Source organism: Prinia subflava, chromosome 12 (genome assembly GCF_021018805.1).
Source record: "Prinia subflava isolate CZ2003 ecotype Zambia chromosome 12, Cam_Psub_1.2, whole genome shotgun sequence".
Classification (NCBI taxonomy): Eukaryota; Metazoa; Chordata; class Aves; order Passeriformes; family Cisticolidae; genus Prinia; species Prinia subflava.
This window is the reverse complement of record NC_086258.1, coordinates 20,510,851-20,530,142: the sequence shown is the minus strand read 5'-3', so window position 1 is coordinate 20,530,142 and position 19,292 is coordinate 20,510,851. Positions and strand designations below refer to the sequence as shown.

Below are 19,292 nucleotides of genomic sequence, written 5' to 3'. Positions count from 1 at the left end.
CCACTAAGGCTGTGCTTGGGCTAACTGGCTTGATTTAAAATGGATTAGGGTGTGAGAACCTGAGCAGTTGAGATGGCAGATTGGAAGGTGGGGTGTAGCAGGTAGTGAAGAGGATAAAATGTTTGGTCAGAACAGGATGGATGGAACAGCCTGAACATATTCTGACTTCTGTGCTCTGGTTCTTTGTCTTTTCTGTGCTTGCAGTGGGTTTTGATCTTGTTCTGATCATATTCTGCTCTAACACTCAGCTAAGATTAGTGACAAAGCAGTGTGCTGAAGTTCCTGAGGTGGAACTTCTATACAAAGTCTTGTTTTCATCTTTCTCTGACTGTAAAGATGATGCAGGAAGCCATCATACAGCCAAGTGCTGGAAAGCAGAATGGTTGACAGTGGTCTAACACAAAAGTCTTCAAATCTTTGCACTTTGACTTAGAAAGGAATTCTGTCAGTTGCCTCTTGTATCTCAAGTACTGTTCTATTTAATAGAATCTGGCTTGTTTTCGTGCCTGGATAAAAGCAGGCCTGTCTGCTCTCTGTACCTGTGAGGGGTTTTTGCCTTTGCTGCTGAGATGATGCCCTGCTGCTGGTGCCTCTTTCAGAGCAAACCATTCAGGGTGGTTTTGACTGCTGAGTAGGAGGTAAAGGATCTTACTTTCCTTTTCCTGCAGAGCTAAAGGGCATAACTTTGTAACTATGACACTGGCTTTTTAAAGGCTTGGCTAAGGCTTTTATGTTTATTACTCTGTTGGGAAGCTGAAGCAAAGCAATACTGCTGGAGATCTGCTGGAGAATTGACTAATACCTGTGGCCTCTCTCTGCACAGGTTTCCAAAATAAACCTTTTTTCTCTATTTAAGGAAGTTATTCTTTTTCTCCTTTGGGAAACTCCAGGCTGAGGTGGTTCAATATCTTTCCCTGACACACAGAATATGGGCTTAGTTTAATGAAGCATAATTGGGCCATGGAAGTTTCTGTGTTCTGCACTGATACAATGTGACAGAACAGTGAGCCTGGCTCTGGCATTGGGAATGGACTTTGTCAGGTTCATTAGGATAAACATATCCCCAGCAAGTCCCTGGGCAGGAGGAGAGGGCTAGTGGAGGTGTCTATTTACAATTATAGCTAAGCACGGGCAGCTGTCACATTGTGAGATTAGACTTTGGATATCAGTTCAAGCAAACAGTTTTGCTAAAGCCTTATCCTGGGCATTAACAGCTTCATCTATAAAACCTGGATTTAACATCTTTACCTACTAATGTATCTGTCAGCAACAGCATCTTGTGTGTGCATGAAGATGCATCAAGCTCTCCAGTGGGAATGGTGCTTTTACTTAGGTGAGAAACTCACTACAAACCCTGAAAGGTAAAAAGGTACTTACATGGAAGTATGTTTAGGACTTTGATACTGAATTAAAGGAGATTCTAGAAATAAATCTAGATTATGTGGGACAGAGAAAGATCTGTATACACACAGTTGGGTGCACATTCCCAAAGGGAGGAGCTGGTTGTGCCCAGCCTGATCGGATCTGCAGGATAAGCAGCGAGGGCTGTAACACTGAGCCTGGTCTGACAGCCAAAGAATTGCTAAAACCTGTCCAGGGGAGCTAAAGCAGTGACATGAAAAGGAAGGAGGAGCGAAAGAGCTAGGAATGGATAAAGGAGATGCTCTCAACCTGGTTAAAGCAAAGGTGTAGGTAACAACATCCCCAACATGGCATATCCACATTTTGTGACAAGTGCCAGGCTTGTATACACTGGGAGTGGTTGTATTTGTAAGGGTAGAAATTGAAATGAGTGCCAGGATGTTCATTGTCTTTTACTGAGTACCGAAGTTTAAGATGTAGAAAAACCTTTAACACTTCTGCAGTTGTAAAACTTGTCATGTGCCATGTGAGGAAACCAGTCTGAGTATTTTTATGGGGTGGAAAGACATTGCATTCAAAGGAAACTGATTTCACATTCATGCTGTAATGTGTTCAAAAGCATGTTGTAGTTGGTTTGTACATGTGCCTTAAAATCATTAACACCTGAACTGTGAAATGCTGTTAGCTAAGGTAATTCTTCCAAGTTCTGAGTTTATCTTTAATCCCCTCAGCTAATCATAATTGAGCAATTTGAGCAATGTGTTTAATTACAACAATGCTGAAGTGCTCTGTGTTTATGATGTTGGTCCTTGGAACAACTGGTTGTATTCAAAATACTTGTGGACTTTGTGGGCAGCAGAGTGAATTATCCATAGTGAAAGGTTATGGATGATTAAATATTGACTGCAGCTTGTATTGAAGAGAGGATGGGTAGACATAGTTAATTATTTATCATCTGTCCTCCAGCATAACTTCAGTTAAAATTGTGCTGAGTGGGGAGCAATTCAATCCATTTAAGTCTCTTTTTAAATTGTCAGTAATACTAAAACCTTTTTATTTCAACAGCTGAATAATCTCAAAACAGCAGAACTTCTAATCAGATTTTGAGCCGTCAGTATTCCAGTGCATTAATTCAGTATTCTAGTGCATTAATTTCTTACATAATTTTGGATCTTCATGGATATGCCAAGGCTCGAGGGTCATTTAGATTCAGAAGATTTTTGAATGTCATCTGGTTCAAATCCCAGTGGTTTTGGAGTGAGTCTTCAAAGTTTTATTGCGTTTGAGCAGTTAGAGAGGGCTTACTTCCCAAGAAGCTGCAGTATTTATTACTTCAACCTTCAAATTAAGTTTGTGGGAGCTGGGAATTCACACACCACTTCTTATGACTCTACAGCACCAGCTGTGGAGCTCCCCATCCTGTGGGGAGGGAGGATGAGGAACTCTTTTCCTTGTGGACACTATTCTAATATTGTCAACTTCTATCCTTTGGACCCTGGGTTGAGGCAGAGAATGGGCTTTACGTGGTGGTAACGCTGTTCTGATTTTTTGGACACCAGTCACATGGAGCCTGGATCTGTGGAGAAATTGCTGTGCAGCACTGCACATGCACATAGAACCTTATGAGTCTATGACTCTTAAGTGCCATGCAGCACTGTTTTGTTTTTCGTTTTATTTTTGGATTCCTATAACTTATGTGCAGCATGCTGAAGTATGGGATCTACAGATTTGCTTATTTTATTATCAGCATCTTTTTTAGTGTAGAACAATATAAGCTGAACAGTCTTTAAATTGACCTGCCCTCCAGCCTCTGTGGGTGATAAATGTGATGAGACACTTCAGTAAACAAAAGAGCAGACTGAGAAGAGGGAAGAGAGTATGTTAAAACCATGTCCTTTGCAAAACATGAAAGTTGTGTGGGTTTTACTGACCCTGTTATTTTTTCCCATGTGTTAGCAGTTCCCTGGAGAGGTACTAGACACTCATCTTCTGTTCACTGGCTGAAAACACAGCAGTTGTTCTACTTAAAATTTTACTTTGAGAGATCAGTTGGTGTGCTGCAAATGAGAGTGTTTGTAGGCAGGTCAGCAATATCTTCCTCCCATGATGAGGGAATAATGAACCGAGTACAGAATGGTCTCATGTGCATTTCAAAGTTATGCACTCTTGGGGTTCCCCCCTCTCCAAATTTCTAAAGTATCTGCATTATAATAAATTTGTGTAAAACTATGCAAATGAACAACTGGAACATCTAGTTCTGGCTGCTTGGTTAAAATGGAAAAAACTGTGGATAGTTGAAGGTGGAGCTTTCAGTCCTTTTGTTTGCCTCTTTGTGTGAGCAAGCATTAAAAATCAGAAAATAAATGGGATGGTCTGGTGAAACACTGCATTTTGTTGGAGGATAAATGTTGTAAGCTTTTGACAGCAGTCCAAGTATATTATATAATGTTGCTCTGAAAATAGCGTGTATCTTGGTTTGAAAAGACAGGTGTCTGCTAGGGAGGGCAGGAGCCTCCCTTGGAATGGAGAATGCAACCCCCCTCCCTCCAAATTATTATAACTTTGAAATTAAGGGACTCTCAGGCAACGATATGAGAATAGGAATAACAGTTATTTACTAGTATGTATAACAAGGCAAGCAAACAGCAATAACATTAATAGTAAACAGAACCGGAATCCAGGAGCGCTTCCCTGAGCGCGGCCCTTTCCCCTCTGGTGCAGTTCCGGGCACGGCCGGCAGGGGCGCTGGTGGCTCCCGGTGGGCGGGGCAGGGGCGATGATCCCCCCGCGGCTGCAGGGGGCGCTGTGGGGCGGGCTCGGGGAGCAGGCGGGGATGGCGGCTTTGTCCGAGAGGGGAAGGGATGGAAGGGATGGATCAGGAACTGCGGAGCTGTGGGGGAAGGGATGGAAGGGATGGATCAGGAACTGCAGAGCTGTGGGGGAAGGGATGGATCAGGAACTGAGGAGCTCTGGCGGAAGGGATGGAAGGGATGGATCAGGAACTGCGGAGCTGTGGCTGAAGGGATGGATCAGGAACTGCGGAGCTGTGGCTGAAGGGATGGAAGGGATGGATCAGGAACTGCGGAGCTGTGGCTGAAGGGATGGAAGGGATGGATCAGGAACTGCGGAGCTGTGGCTGAAGGGATGGAAGGGATGGATCAGGAACTGTGGAGCTGTGGCTGAAGGGATGGAAGGGATGGATCAGGAACTGCGGAGCTGTGGCTGAAGGGATGGAAGGGATGGATCAGGAACTGAGGAGCTCTGGCGGAAGGGATGGATCAGGAACTGAGGAGCTCTGGCGGAAGGGATGGATCAGGAACTGCGGAGCTGTGGCTGAAGGGATGGATCAGGAACTGTGGAGCTGTGGCTGAAGACACGGGAGGTCTCAGCTGGCAGGGGTTGCAGGCTACAGAGTAGTGAAGAAACTCGGAGCAGTGCTAAAGAAGTAGCGGAGGCGGGACAACAGCGACCCGGCTCCCAGCAAGGCAAAGAGGGGCAGGCTCAGGATCCCCGGACACCCAAGAAAACGGCGGCAGGCAATAACAAGGTCCCAGTGCAGTGGCTGCTCCCAGGAGCAGAGACTCACAGAAGAAGAAACAGGACCAAGCTGGGCTCCCACAGCAGCGGTGAATTCCCTTCACCAAGCCGCAGCTCCACCGTCCTCTTCCGAAGGCTGATGAGACTGACCCAGGCCAATGAGACTGACCAGCCATCAGTGCTTCTTAGCGATTCAATGGGAAAAAAATCCACAAGTAACAAGGAAAAAAAAGAAAGAAAACCCCACCCCCAACAGCATGTTATTTTGTTCTGGTCTTAATTATTTTTATTAGTTCAGGTGAATGCTGGGAAAACCAGCGACATCTGTATGTAACCAGCACATAACATAAGTTAGTGATTTGTAGACTGTCAGTCAGGATGTCTTAAGGCAGTTTGTTTGATCAGAAAAATCTGAGAGTAAGAATATTTATTCCTATGTAGCTAATGCTGGCTAGAAGCTGGCACTAGCCGAGGTTGGTGACATCTGAAGGTCAAACTCGGATACATCAAACCTGTCTTGAGAGTAACACATAAATGTAGGTTTCCAGGTCCTGCTGAGTTCAGTACTCATGTGTGCAGCTGCCCCCAAAAGAAAAGTTTATATAAACTGGTTGTACAAATGCCTGAATACCACTATTCTGAAGTGTTTGTATACCCTTTGTAGAATAGTAGAAGAAATTACAGCTTTAAAGAACAGTTTGTTGTTTGTTTTTTTTTTTTCCTAGAGGAAGCTGTTAAGACGTGACATGAATACGTCTCAGGAAAAAAAAGTACATTAAATTCCTCTGCAATACACCTGTGGTTTTCCTTCCTTTATTGTTCCTAGGGCCCTATTCATCTGTGAACGTGAATGTTGGAAGTGCTAAAAATACCAGATTGCACATAAACTTCTCTCAGGCTTTCCCAGTTTAAGTTCAGGGATGTGTGTCCAAATGACGCCCTTGGAATGATGCAGTGATGCCTGGTCCTTCTCCCCATGCGTGTCCTCCATCAGTTACATGCTGACAGCAGCATCCTTTGGCCATGGGAGTTGGGGCTCATTAAATAAGTCATGATTGCAGGAGTATCTGTTGGCCTGTGCTTGTCTCTTGTGAGAAAGAGACTGCAAGCAGAGCTCATCTTGAGTGCTAAAAATTCACAGCCACTCTGTTCTTTTAATGAGATGTCAGCCTAGATAATGTAAAACCAAACTTCCCTTGTAGAAAATACAGAAAGCTGAAGTTAATTTGTATTTTAGTAGAAAAAAGGAGAAGAAATGAGGACTTCATATTTCTGCCTACAGAAATAATCTGATTATTAGCCTGTGGATTCAGAGTGTTTAATATTTGAGGAGCATATTGTCTGACCTTCACAGTAGTTTGCAATTAGGTCTATAGTGCCTATTATGTATCATGTAAAAAATGCTGATATCTGCTGAACATAGAGGTCTCAGACTCCAAAAGGGATTTGAACGTGGTACTTCTTTTCCAAACTCATGTTTGAGGTATTGCATGCATTTTCTTTACCCTTAGGATGTTTCCTGTGCATTAATGTACAAGGATGTTCTCCAATATTTTTAATTCTCTTCTGGTTTGTAGTTTTACTTGCTGTATAATTTTGCTGCTTTCTTTCTTTCTTTAACATCTCTAAATGCTTTTATTATTTAGCATTACAAGGGGAGAATATATTGGTCAAGAGCTATGCAGCTGTATGTAGCACAAGTAAATGTTACTAAATATTTCGTGCTGTTTCTGTCCTTTTAAACAGATGATACACAATTATATGGAGCACTTGGAAAGAACCAAACTTCATCAGCTAACAGGGGTTGATCAGCTAGAATCCACAACACACAGTAGAATTAGGTAAGCTATTTATTGGTCTCTCACCCTGAAATGAGAAAAAAATTCCATTCATTTGTGTTTGCAAGACTTTGTTCTTTAATCCTACAACAATGGTTCGGCTGAATCAGAAAGATTTATTGTACGATTGGAATGTGCTAAGAGAACAGCGTAGAAATCCATAGAAAGAGGCTTTTGCTGTTGTGCTGCTAAGCGTTGAGATATTCCTCATACATCAATCAGCCTTAAACAATTTCAGCTTTTTGGAGTGTTTGTGTTGGGACAAGCAGGGAGAATGTCAGAGGCTGTCGTGGCGCGGCCGCATCTGGCTGCGTCTTTGTGTGCGGGGCACTGGAGGTGTGTGCGTGGTACCCGCCCATCCTCGGGGCTTGCTGGGAGCGGATTATGCAGATTTGGGAGCTGTGGAGCCTGCGGACCCTGCGTGGAAGGAGGGAGAAGCACTCTCGGGCTGGCCGTGCTCTGCGCTGCTGCATCGATGCTGCGAGGAGCGGCGAGGGGGAGGAGGGCGGTGATGTCATTGCTTTGGAGCTGCTGCAGAAGAGCGGAACGCCGCCGCTGCTGCTGATGGCATTGTTTTTGTGGTGGCGGCTGAATGACAGACTTTGCCTACAAAGATCCCCCCTTGGCCCCTGCGTAGCCTTCTTGGAGCCGGCGTTCCACCATGCCAGCGCAGCGCCATGAATCCGGGCTGCATGCTGCTGTTTGTGTTTGGCTTCGTTGGCGGGGCGGTGGTCATTAACTCTGCCATCCTGGTGTCGCTCTCTGTTCTGCTGCTCGTGCACTTTTCCATTTCCACGGGGGTGCCGGCTCTGACGCAGAACCTCCCAAGGATCCTCAGGTACTCTCACCCACTGAACCCCATCTTGGTGTGCTCTCGCTGCTCCCCTGCTTTCTGTTCTCCTGCTTTTTCAAACAGGGACAAATTAGAGAAGTAAATGATGGATAAATGTCAGGTTTTGTTGAAAATGTGTCTACGTACAGAGATACGATCTTGTTTTTTTCACTGTCTTTTATTAAAGGTCAGTTTATGTATCTCTTTTCTGTGCAAAGGTCTTAACATCAGTTTATTGTAACCTGCTGCAAAAGCTGCAATGCTAATGTCAGGGATAAAGCTCATATTCAGTGTATTGTCAGGTACTTGGCTGATCTTGTGTAGCATAAATGCATGCAGTCTGTGGCTTTGTACTATGAAACTGCACCTGTTTTAATCAAAAGGCTTATGTAAGGTCAGTTAATTGATGTTAAAACCACAGTAATTAGTCGATCATGTTATTTTCAGAAAATCTGATTATTGGTTGGTGGGGGAAAAAAATCTATCATGATTTAAGCATTAGAGCTCCTAAAGCCTATTCACTATTGTTCAGACAAATGTTCCCCTCTCCTCTGTTTCCATACTTGTATGGCAAGTTGCCAGCTGTCTGTCCTCCCCCCAGGTTATGTTCTGTTTGTCCTACATGCCTGGAGCAGTAGCAGACAAAAATTCATTAGAATATTGTGGCCAAAAGTAGTCTTGACGTATTTTAATACTGTAATTACAGATGGAAAACAGCTGGAAAAGTTTTAACATGAAGCTTTGTGGCCTGAAAACCTGACATATTTCACCTGTGGTTATAAATTTCGTAGTAAATTTTATTTTAAATGGGAAAAATGCTGGAAATTAGTGCTCTCTGAACAGCTATGTGACTTTTTCCTCCTTAATACTCGGTGCTTGTAGACTTTAGTATACTTTTAACTTGAGTCTGTGAGCACAGAAGTGTTGTTCCAAAGGTTAAAGGCAATCAGTAGATGAAAGAAATACCAATTTATATCAATAGCTGATAAACTTGAATGAATATTTAAATATGAAGAAATAAAATAAATTTCAAGTGAAACTATAGATTGATCTAGTTATTAAGGCTATGTTTGTTTAAAAGGGGGGGAACCCAAACCCAGAACAAATATTTCCCAACTCTAAAACCAAACCAAAACAGAACTTCATATTCAGTAACTTGTAAGATATTTTAAAGTTTTAAACAATCAGATGGTTTAAGACATAGGTTGGGGTTTTTTTTTTTGTAATCCGCTCCTCTAGAGCATTTAATGGTTTTGAGGGGTTTGGGGAAGCTATGCTTTTCCTGCCCTTGTAATTTGCTTTAGGAATTACATGAATTAGAATTCATTTTCTTAGTCTTTATTCGTTTAAAAAAGAGATTAAAATGTAGGATGAAGGAATTGAATTGTAGAAGAATTGTTTCTATTTTTTAACTCTAGTCAGATTTTAGAACTGAGCATCCAAAAGTTCCTAAAGGTTCCTGTAAATGCTTCAGTGCATCACTTCAGATGATTAGTTTAGGCTTTTAAAATATGTGTTTCCATTCTGCTCACTGTGGCATTTTCAGGTATTTTTTGGGCACTGGGGAAGCAGATGAGGTTCTTTGCTTTCTGCTCAACAAGCTGTAAAGTAAATTGAAATTGCTTCAGTCTGATTGGATCATTTCTTTAGTGCAGACACTCACATAATAAGCTTCATTTCCAAAACCAGCCTCTTTTGCAAACTTTATTTACTGTACAGCCTTGCCATGCACCTGACCTCTGTTCTAACACATCAAAATATGTTTATTAAAAATTTTCTTTCAAACTTATCTGGAAAAAAAAAAGTGATACCAGGTGTGAACAGTTTTGGTACCCATTTAATATTCTCTTGTTGGGATTGCAAAGCAGATCAGCTTTGTGGCATGTGCTGCAATAAGGAAATGTGCTGGACCCTCTGCCTAAGGCCAGGCCCCTCACCATGCAGCTCTATGGATTCCTTAAGTTTCAGCTTTCGTGTTTTTCAGACTCTGTGCTGCCCAGGGGTGCAGTTACTAAGTGCTAGTAAGTTCTCTTCACAGAGCAGGGACACAAAACAAATCCTTTTCCTGCTGCACACCAAGGACAAGAAGATACAAGTTGTACCACCAAGGTACAAGTGTTCAGGCCCAAAAGCACAAACAAGGGTGGCTGGAGGAGGAATAAGAAGGATGGGACTGCATCACCTGGAGCTGTAATTGGACAATTAAACTCCAATATGCAAATGGACCAAAACATATAAAAATATAAGACCTTGTGATTTGTCATCCATTTTATGATCATTCTAAGTCCACCTTGGGTGTAGCCCTGGCCAGGCTCTTGTCCTGCCCAAGGTGTACCCTAAAGGCCCTTCCATAAATCTCTGCTTTATTCTCCAGCTCTGTCCAGTCTCTGTTCCAGCTCAGTCTTCCCAAGGCATCACTGTCAGCTACTGAAGGGCAGCATTTCTTCCTTCTTTTTGTTCCTGCACTTCTTATCCAATGAAATGGTCTCAGACCCTCTTTTGACATAATCTCAGCCTCTGTGGGCTGTCTTTTGTTTCCCACATGCCTGAGAGTTGTGGGAAATCTAAAGCAAAGCAGGACCTGTTACAATAGTGGAAATCCTTGGAATCCACTGTGGGGTTTCTCATTCCAGCAGTTGCAGATGCTGGAACATTATCTGATGTTTAGAATTTTGTAACCCAGACTGATTTTGCCTTACTCACTTTGCTGCCTGCTTTCTTGTGCTAAACTACTTTACAATTAATAACCTAATTTGAAATAATATTTCTGAAAGGCCAAGGTAGCTCCAATGTGAGAATTGGGTGCAAAGGTGTTTGTGACAAGGAGCATCTTTCTACACATGGACTGGAAAGGTTCATGCCAATTAGAATTGTTTGCTGTTTGAACATTGTGATTTTGACAACGTAAAATTTACCAAAGAGAGTTTACTGATTAATTGGTAAATAAAATCCCTTCTTCATTAACTTTTCTTCAGAGTAAATAAACAAAATCAAAAATACGTCCAAAAATGCTTAGCTTTTGCTTTTCAGCACTGCCTGCTGTAGATTTGCATGTATTTTGTATGCAGATAGTAGTTCTGCCTAGATTGTATTTAATTTGTGAAGGGCCTTGTGAAAGAAAGCACATGTGGTTGTGACTTGACTTTTTGTAGTGCTAAAATGTGAAAACTCTGCCATCACTTGTGCACACTTTTATCTTCTGCTTCTGCTATACTTAAAGCTGTGCTAGTTGACTACAGTCATTTTTTCCTGCATTACATTGTTCTGCCTGAACAAACACTTTGCTTATCTCAGTTCTAGGCCTGGCTGATATTGTTCCTTTTCAGGGCTGGCCACAGCATCCTATGAATGGCATTGCACACAATGGTTTTGTCTCTTGCTAGCAGGAAGAATGAATCCTTTTGTGCACTGAGTACACCACTGACCTGGGGGGTTTTTGTTTCTTTTGAGGGTTACTGCATAAACCTGTGGAATTTCCAAATGCTATTTGCCATAGGGAAGTAGAAAGAGTGAAGAAGTGAAAATTTGGGATGAAATAAGTTTCTTTTGGTGGCACAAGCTTTTGTGCTGCTTTAGGATGAAGTAGAGTGTTGAACTGATCTTGGGTAAAACTACACAATTTTGAACTGAGCCAGTTGTAACGTTGGTAAATCTCTGACCCAATTCTTTTCTCTTACATAAATCCATGTAGTTTTTGTGATCTTCAGGAATAAAATACCCAATGATTTGAGAAGAGTTGCGTGAGGCTTACTATTTACAATTTTGCAAATGCTTCAGTTGATGATGTAGCTGTTTGCTGTTGTAGAAATTATGTGCTTATATCTTGAAGAAAAAGGTGCCAGATGGTATTTTTAATAGTGACTGCTGAAAACTGTTTTCAATCTGAAGTCAGGAAACACTTCTGTCTTATACTTCTGTTGGTGTTTCATTTCTATAAAACTTCAGTTTGCTACAGATTAGCTGTAGTGTAAATCAATAACTGCTATTTAAAGCCATTAAGTTGACTTGACAGTTGTGAAATGAGGAATTACTGAGTGCTGTGGCACAGTCTGGGTGTGCTGCACCGTGCATTTAACGGAGCAGTGTCTGGATGTTTGAACCTGGAATTTCACCACTTCCCTGCTGATTTCAGAGCCGTGCAGGAAAATAAACTGTGGGACATCTGAGATGGCTGATGAACTCTGCCTGTCTTTCCAACAGGAAGGAGCGTCCAATATCCCTGGGCATCTTCCCATTGCCTGCAGGAGATGCTCTGCTCACGCCCGAGGCTCAGAGGGAGGCGGCGGAAACACCTGCGGCAGAGCACTGGAAATTCCCCGAGCTGAGCCAGCCACGGTCCCACACCAGCCTCAAGGTGAGCACAGCCTGGCTGCCCTGTGTGGCAGCAAAACTCCCACGACAGATGGTAGATCTTTGGGAGGATGGAAAAAAAAACCAAAAAAAGGTATCAAATTGAAAGAGAGGAGGTAGGCCCCTAAACCATCTCTGTATAAGCCAAGTGTGTTGTTTACTCCAGTGAGCTTTGAGGGAAATTTCTTAGTGCAAGAAACAAAGTGTTGGGGGCATATTCCTAATGAGTGATAATAAAGGTTAGTTCCCCTCTTATTCTCAGCAATGGGTCTTTTCTTTCTGACCAAGGACCCTTTCCAAAGGTTCAAACTTGTTTTTCCACACTAGGTATGTTACTAGGTAGTGGGAACGGTCTAATTAGCTTTATTAATGCTGCTGTAGAAGGAAAGCTTTGGTTACGACACGGGCAGTGTTCTTCATGCAGCCTCTGCCTACTAGCAGGTATATGGTGTAGGTAGACCACAGAGCTGAGAATGACCTAACTTTCCTAAATTAGTCTGTGATCATGATTTCCCTTACTCCTAGCTTGGTATAATTCCTGCAATTGTTCTGTGTTCCAGCTGTGAGAGGGTAGAATAAAACAATCTGTAGGAGTGGAGGAATGGGGGAGTGGTGTTGGAGTGTGAGTCTGGCTGTCTAGGGTGCGCTCACAGCACAGCAGGACGAGGATCTGCAGGGTGAAGAACTCCAGAATGTGTAAATCCTCCCAAGATATATTTCTTGATGAGGTTTTTTGGAAGCCTAGGAATGTATTGTTATTTCTGGAAAGGCATACAGCTGAGAGGAGTTTCCTCTTAACTGAATTTAATACCTGCCTAGCAGTGGAATATTGACTGATCAGAATTACGAAAACTATTTGGAGGTAATAGGAATCCATTTATTTATCATGGATGTCAGAAGGAGATAATGGAATGAGTAAGTAGTGGTTAATTATAGGGATATCAAAGTGACAATATGAGTTTGCTTCTAAAAGTTTGTCACTTAAAAAGGGTGCTAGTCAGGAGGTTGGATCTCAAATATGTCCAATTCACTTTGTCTTATGGTATTAACATGAGTAAATTGGTAGATTTTAGGAAAAGTGACTGAAATATCAGTTATGCACAATAAATACAAGTTATGACTAAGAGTTGGTGGAGATGAGGTGGAAAGGGAAGCTTCAGATTCCATCTTTCTCCTCAGAAAATTGGCTAATCCATATTGTCAAAATAGCCTTCTTGGTATAATTCTGAAAATAATGCTCTGCTAAAAAGAGAATTCACAAAATAGCACAGACTGTAGTTGCTCAAATCTGTTTATTCAGAATAAGTTACTTGAGTCCGAAGCAACATCTTTACTTTGGCACTGTGAATGTAAAGTGAAGCTGTTGAATAACATGATATATTGCAGTCAAACCCAGCATTTAAAACCTTTTTTCTCTAATACTTTTCTTCTAAATATTTTTAACATCCAGTATAAGGCACAAACAAGATTCTGCTGCTTTCTAGCATCTATTTTCCATTTATGCCTGAACCTTTCATTAATGGTCAGTGTTTTTTCCAAAAGTATCACAAAGAGGAGATGGCAGATATTGTTCTGGGTATTCTGTAGCTTGTGCAATAGTGACATTGCTGGATATCATTGTAAGATGACAGACAGTTGTGTACCAGTCAATCTTTTCTACTCATTCCTGCACAGCATTGCAGATGAGTTACTCCTTCATATTTAATTATTGAATTTTTAAACTATTTTTTCTTTTTTTTTTCAGGGAAAGTCTTTTGGCAACATGACAAAAAAAGTCAATTTTGCTAAGTCAACACAGCACTGACTTTCAAATGTTTAGGCTTTGAGATATTTCAATCAATTCAGTGTCACTTAATGAAATTGCTTTTGCTTTTCTTTAGTTCTAGAACAAATATTTGTAATAGTTTAATCTGTGTGGTTTCCAAGAGTAGGCTAAAAAATACCGTAGATAATAAAGTCAGAAATATAAAACAGATGGGGTGATTTGAAATTCCCTTAGGGAAAGGACCATTTAGTTCCCTGTTTTTTCTTGTGCTATCAAGCTATTTTCCTTGAGCTTTGTGTGTGAAAGTCAGTGATCAGTTTGTGCTGCATCAGTTAGTGGATGCTCTTGGAATACAAAGATGTAGAAATGTTTAAACAGAGCCAGCAGCTCTGCTGAGGTTTTGTTCCTCGTTTGTGTGAGTTCTGCGTGCCCTTGGTAAGGAGCAGCACTTCCTCCCTTCTGTATCTGCTCGCTCAAGTATGAACCATTCAAAACTTCACCCATTCAAAAACCAATCAGCTAAATTGCGGAGTGGTATTTTATTTCCTTTTATTCCTTTAGAGGTGTCTGTATTTCTCAATACTTTTGACAGAAAATCAAATATTAATAATTGGTTATTCTGCAATTTACTATAAAACAATGAGAACTGTTAGTAATTGATAATCAATTAGTGCTATATTTTTGTTTCTAGGGTTTGCAAATTCAACGTGGAGATATTACTGTCAAACTAGGTTTACATTTATGCTGATATACATAAATGTGTGTTTTGCTCCCTGTCCCTACACATATAAAAATTTTGCCCTAGTAAGTTCCAAAAGGAGAAATCCCTAAGTTACAATTCATAGTAATCTTCTGCTAAGTACAAGTGAGACAGGGTATATCTACATGCAGGTCTCTTCTGTGCTGGTTTTTTTTTTTTTTAATTACCTTAAAATTCAGTTTCATTTCCTGTTCAAGAAGGCATGCAGTGACTTTGTGCTTTGCAAAATCTAAACCTGTTTTGTTCCTGACAAGTTCAGCCAGGTTCTCTTTAAAAAATGTCACAGACTTGTCCAGAAGCCTTGCTTTCACCCTCTGATTCCCAAACAAACCCTACAAAAAATCCTTTTTGATAAAAAGTTACCATCCTTCCTTCATTTTGCACACAGCAGCCTCAAGTTTAATCTTTATTTTCCCCAACATGATTCCTCCAATGGTGTGTGTTAGAAACTATTGGCCTAAACAGGCAGAGTTGTTTTCTTCTCTGCAGGGAGCTGTTGTTCACTGTCACGTGCTGCTTAAGTCAGATCAGACATCTGATGTGGGGCTGGGCATGAATGAGGTAAAATGTGAATGAAGGAGATGAGAGAAGAGCCAGAAAAGAGCTTTTGGTATATTCAGGTAGTGGCTTCTGGTTGTGTCACACAACAGTCCACTCTGCCCTCTCACCCAGTGCCTGATGCAGCTCTGTCTGAGTAATGGTCCCAGTCTGGGGTCCAGCACCTGGATTAAATCCATAATTAATGCCATAATTGTAGGTCTTGACACAGTGTCACTGTCAATTGTTGACAGGAATCAGCTCCTGAGGAGGAGCTGTTTACTGATGTTCCTTGGTTGATCTGAAATCTCACTGGACAAAGGAGTTACTGCAGTCCCATGTCTCATTCCCACAGTTCAGCCTGCAGAGCACATAAAACCTGAGTAAAGTGTTTGCAAATCTGGAAATGTTCAAGGCCAGGTTGGACATGCTTAGAGCAATCTGGTCTAGTGCAGTGTCCCTGCTCACAGCAGAGGGTCGGAACAGAATGATTGTTAAGGTCCCTCCCAACCCAAACTATTCTGTGATTATGATTCTATGATTTACTACAGTTTTATATCAGTTAAATCCACGTTTGCATCAGTGCTCCAGGCTGCTTTTTAAGGTACCATGTATATTCTGAACCATTAATTTTATAATTAATGTGCAGCTGGAAGGACTTCTAGAATGAGAATGCTGCTTGTTTTCTGGAAGACTTCACAGAAAAGTAGTGACTAAAATGATCAGCTGAGATCAAACATTACTATTAAAAGTAAAGGCATTTTTCTACAGCTATAACTGCCTTAACAAGAGTGAAACAGCTGTAAAGATGACTATACTGACTTAAATATTAGTTTTATTCATCTGTCTTTGCATAATTCTCAGTAAAATACAGTGATTTTGTTGTCTGTTCCTTGGTTTATATGCCAGCTCTTCTAATAACACTTTGTTCATTTTTTACTGGTAATGGTGCAATTCTAGGATGAGCTCTCTGATGTTAGCCAAGCAGGCTCCAAATGTACTACTCCAGCATCCACAGCTGCTTCAGATGTTCCTGTGCTGCCTGCTGAAACCCCTCAAAAGGAAAATGCTGAAGGGCTTGCAAAGGACACAGAGATGTTGAATGAGAAGCTGGATGTAAGCAAGAATATTGAAGTACAGGTAGCTCAAGAGACAAGAAATGTGTGCACTGGTGAGCTGCTTTAACTTCTTAATGTAGGGTTACAATGGACCTCACTTATTAATTATCTTTTGTTGTGCCACAAATGAGAATGGGGTTTTTGCTCAATATTTTAAGGAGTATAGAATATTGGTCAGAGATAAGTCTGTTGTTTGTTGGACTTTAGTCCTTTTTTCTTCAGAATCAGAATTATTTATGACATTTCGTTGGCAGTAGAAAAGGCGCAGAGTCATGAAGTGTTGGACATCTTGGTTTCAATTGCAGAAATAGTAGGAAATAATGTTGTTATGGAAATGCTATTGGGTGACTTGTGTTAAATTCAGGAGAGACCTAGAAATTCTGGTGTCTGCACTAGAGTATCAAAATCTGTGGGTTTTTTCATTTAATTACCTTGATAAGTCTTTGAACAGAAGTATCCTAAGTTTGTGATTGATTAAGAACTACTACATATATTCAAAATGTCATGATGATTTTGTTTATGGGTATGTACCATTTGCTTTGCCCCAGGGGGAAATGAAAATGAAGAAAAATCTGAAGTTCAGGCAATCATTGAGTCAACCCCAGAACTGGATATGGATAAAGATCTCAGTGGATATAAGGGTTCCAGGTAAGTTGTGTGTTGTGATTTGAGGAAGAAGTCAAATTTTAGAAGGTTATTTAAAGATGCTGTGTATGGGAATTTTCCTTTTCCTTGTCTTTGTTTCATTGTTATGATGAGAAGGATAAAATTACCCTGTATGGCAATCTTAACGGTGTCAGAGCTTTGTTTGAAAGGAGCCCCTTCTCTGACCAGAGGAATATTTTGACCTCCTACTATTCAGTTCTCTTGCATTCTTGTTAAATGACTTCCGGTTTAGCTGAGCTGTCTGTTCTTCAGGCATTTGGGCTAAGTCCTGACACAGCTGAATTTCTGTAGGCCAAAACTTGATATGCTTTAATTTATTAAAGTCCTGTCCAGCTCAGTATCAGCAGCTGATTCAAGATTGGGATCTTGATGGCAAAGCAGCATTTGAAAATATCATCTAGAACTTGTAAGCCAACTGAAAGCTTGTGGGGTTTGTTTGAGGGAACAAATTAATGGTAAAAAATACAGAGAAAGCTTTTCTTCATTATGGGAGTGTTATCTCCCTGCTTTTTCATGTCTTGTTTAATTCTCTGCCCAGCACTCCCACCAAAGGCATCAAGAACAAAGCATTTGACCGTAACACAGAGTCCCTCTTTGAAGAGCTGTCATCTGCTGGTTCTGGCCTAATTGGAGATGTGGATGAAGGTGCTGATTTACTGGGTAAGAAAGGTTATTTAAAGATGCTGTATACAGCAATTTTCCTTTTTAGAAAGTGCTTAATTATTCTTGCTGGATTTATTGTTAGGCTTCATTTGCATTAAAATTGTTTGAGTAGCATCCTAAGGTGGTCATTGGAATGTAAAATCAGGAGAAAGTGTTTGTTCTTTCTCTCTGTATAACGATCTTAATCTTTTGGGGCACTTCCTACACTATTCTCCATTTCTCCTGATATATTCTCTTACATAAGGATTTTTATCTCAAGGAAGGATTTTTGTCTTGAACTAGTTTTAGGTAGTTTTATTCAGGTCGTGCCTGTTCTGTAGTAGCCCGGCTTTATCACCTCCTTAGGGATTGTAACTTGAAAGAGAATTGCAGCAAATGAAATGGTGGTAATTTGAGAATCAAGCTGTTAATTGATAGGGGAGGGGAAACCCACATTTCTCTTTCCTCTAAGCAGCTTGCTGTTACTTCTATGCTGACTGAAGAAACTTGAGTTTTGAGTTGACCGAGATCAAAAAGGTCATCAGAAGAATAATCCTTCTATAAACAATATAGCAAAATATTTTTTGCTATATAATTGTTCAGGCCTAGTTTTGAAATAATGAAAAAGCTGGTATTGTGGAATGTATAAAATGCAGATGTCACTCTCAGATGCTTTTGAAATGGGTTCTGTGCAGACAGTCAAGGACAGAAGCTCATTTGCCTCTGTCCTCTGACCCTGCAAAAATGCAGATTGTTAGCACTGTTAAAACTCCTGTGTTCAATCCGGATTTCTGATTGTTCAGTGTTCCTTCAGAAACTTATTTAACATCAAACAGGTGACATTTCTGCAGGTATAACTCACTAGGAGTAATGGGCCTATCTCCAGTGTGAGATGATTTTTCTTTGTTGTTGCTCTGAGCAGTGAGGCTCTGCACATCCTTACTGCAACATACTCCATCCAAAACTCTTGGATGTCATTCCATTGTCACAAGGGCAACTAATCACACACTCTGCATGCAAAAATACAGATACTTGAGAAGTATTAACATGGAGCAACATCCATCTCTTAGCTGTGATAAATTGAGAAAAGAAATCAAACTGTTGTCAGGATGTCCTGATTCTATTGCTTTGTTTTTCATGGGCGAAAATAGTATACTTTTTAGTTTAACTTATTAAAGGTTTGTCAATGAGTTTATTACTGATTTCTGTAAATCTATTGCTGGAAACACCAGTGTGTGCAAACTAGGCCTAGGGTTATACCTGCGTTTGTTATGCAGAATGTGTTGGTCTGAAAATTTTAGTTTAGAATTGTCATTGAGGGCAATCATAGTCCAAAACCTGAAAAGGCACACCTGCATCCAGGATAGTCTGTGTGTTTGAAGCATTTGGACCTGTTCTAAGTAAACATTAAACTTCAGTATATAGTTATGTAAAAATAGTTAATTTGGATTCTCTAATCTCTTTTCTCTTGGGCTGCATACCCAGGGGAATATTCTGGTGTGTATGATTCTTTTTTCAAAAACTCCTTGAAATCTGTTGCTTCTCCAGTTAGGCATTCTTGGCTGCTGCTCTCATGAAATACGTTCTCTGTATTTTTTCCCGCTTGGTAATTTTTTTTTTTGCTATTGCACTCTGGCTTTCTAGTTTTTGTTCTTGCATTATAATAGATCCTGAAAGCTGTTGGACATTATCCTACATACTTTCATCTGTGAATACTGAAAATGTTTAAAAAGCAATAGCAACTTTAATAAAATCTCTTAATGGCTGTGGTATAGGTGATTTCTTCAGATATTGATAAATTAACCATGGCTGATCTAAGTTACTTCAGTAAATGTCATTTACTTTTAAACCAAGACCCAGAGAGGGAAATGTCAAAAGAGGGAAC

General features: G+C 40.7%; 1 protein-coding gene across 4 annotated transcripts in view; it reads left to right on the top strand.

Annotated features, from left to right (window-relative positions):
• SPAG9 (sperm associated antigen 9) overlaps window positions 1–19,292 on the top strand; it is a 65,178-nt gene that overhangs the window by 19,736 nt on the left and 26,150 nt on the right. For 2 of the 4 annotated variants that reach the window (XM_063408984.1, XM_063408983.1), the window contains exons 4-8: window positions 6,646–6,740; window positions 11,770–11,923; window positions 15,942–16,152; window positions 16,648–16,747; window positions 17,304–17,425. In XM_063408984.1, the coding sequence (XP_063265054.1) occupies window positions 6,646–6,740; window positions 11,770–11,923; window positions 15,942–16,152; window positions 16,648–16,747; window positions 17,304–17,425 (682 nt within the window). Of the gene's footprint in view, window positions 1–6,645; window positions 6,741–7,089; window positions 7,576–11,769; window positions 11,924–15,941; window positions 16,153–16,647; window positions 16,748–17,303; window positions 17,426–19,292 lie in introns of those variants that run through there. The other 2 variants (XM_063408985.1, XM_063408986.1) reach the window with 2 other exon arrangements.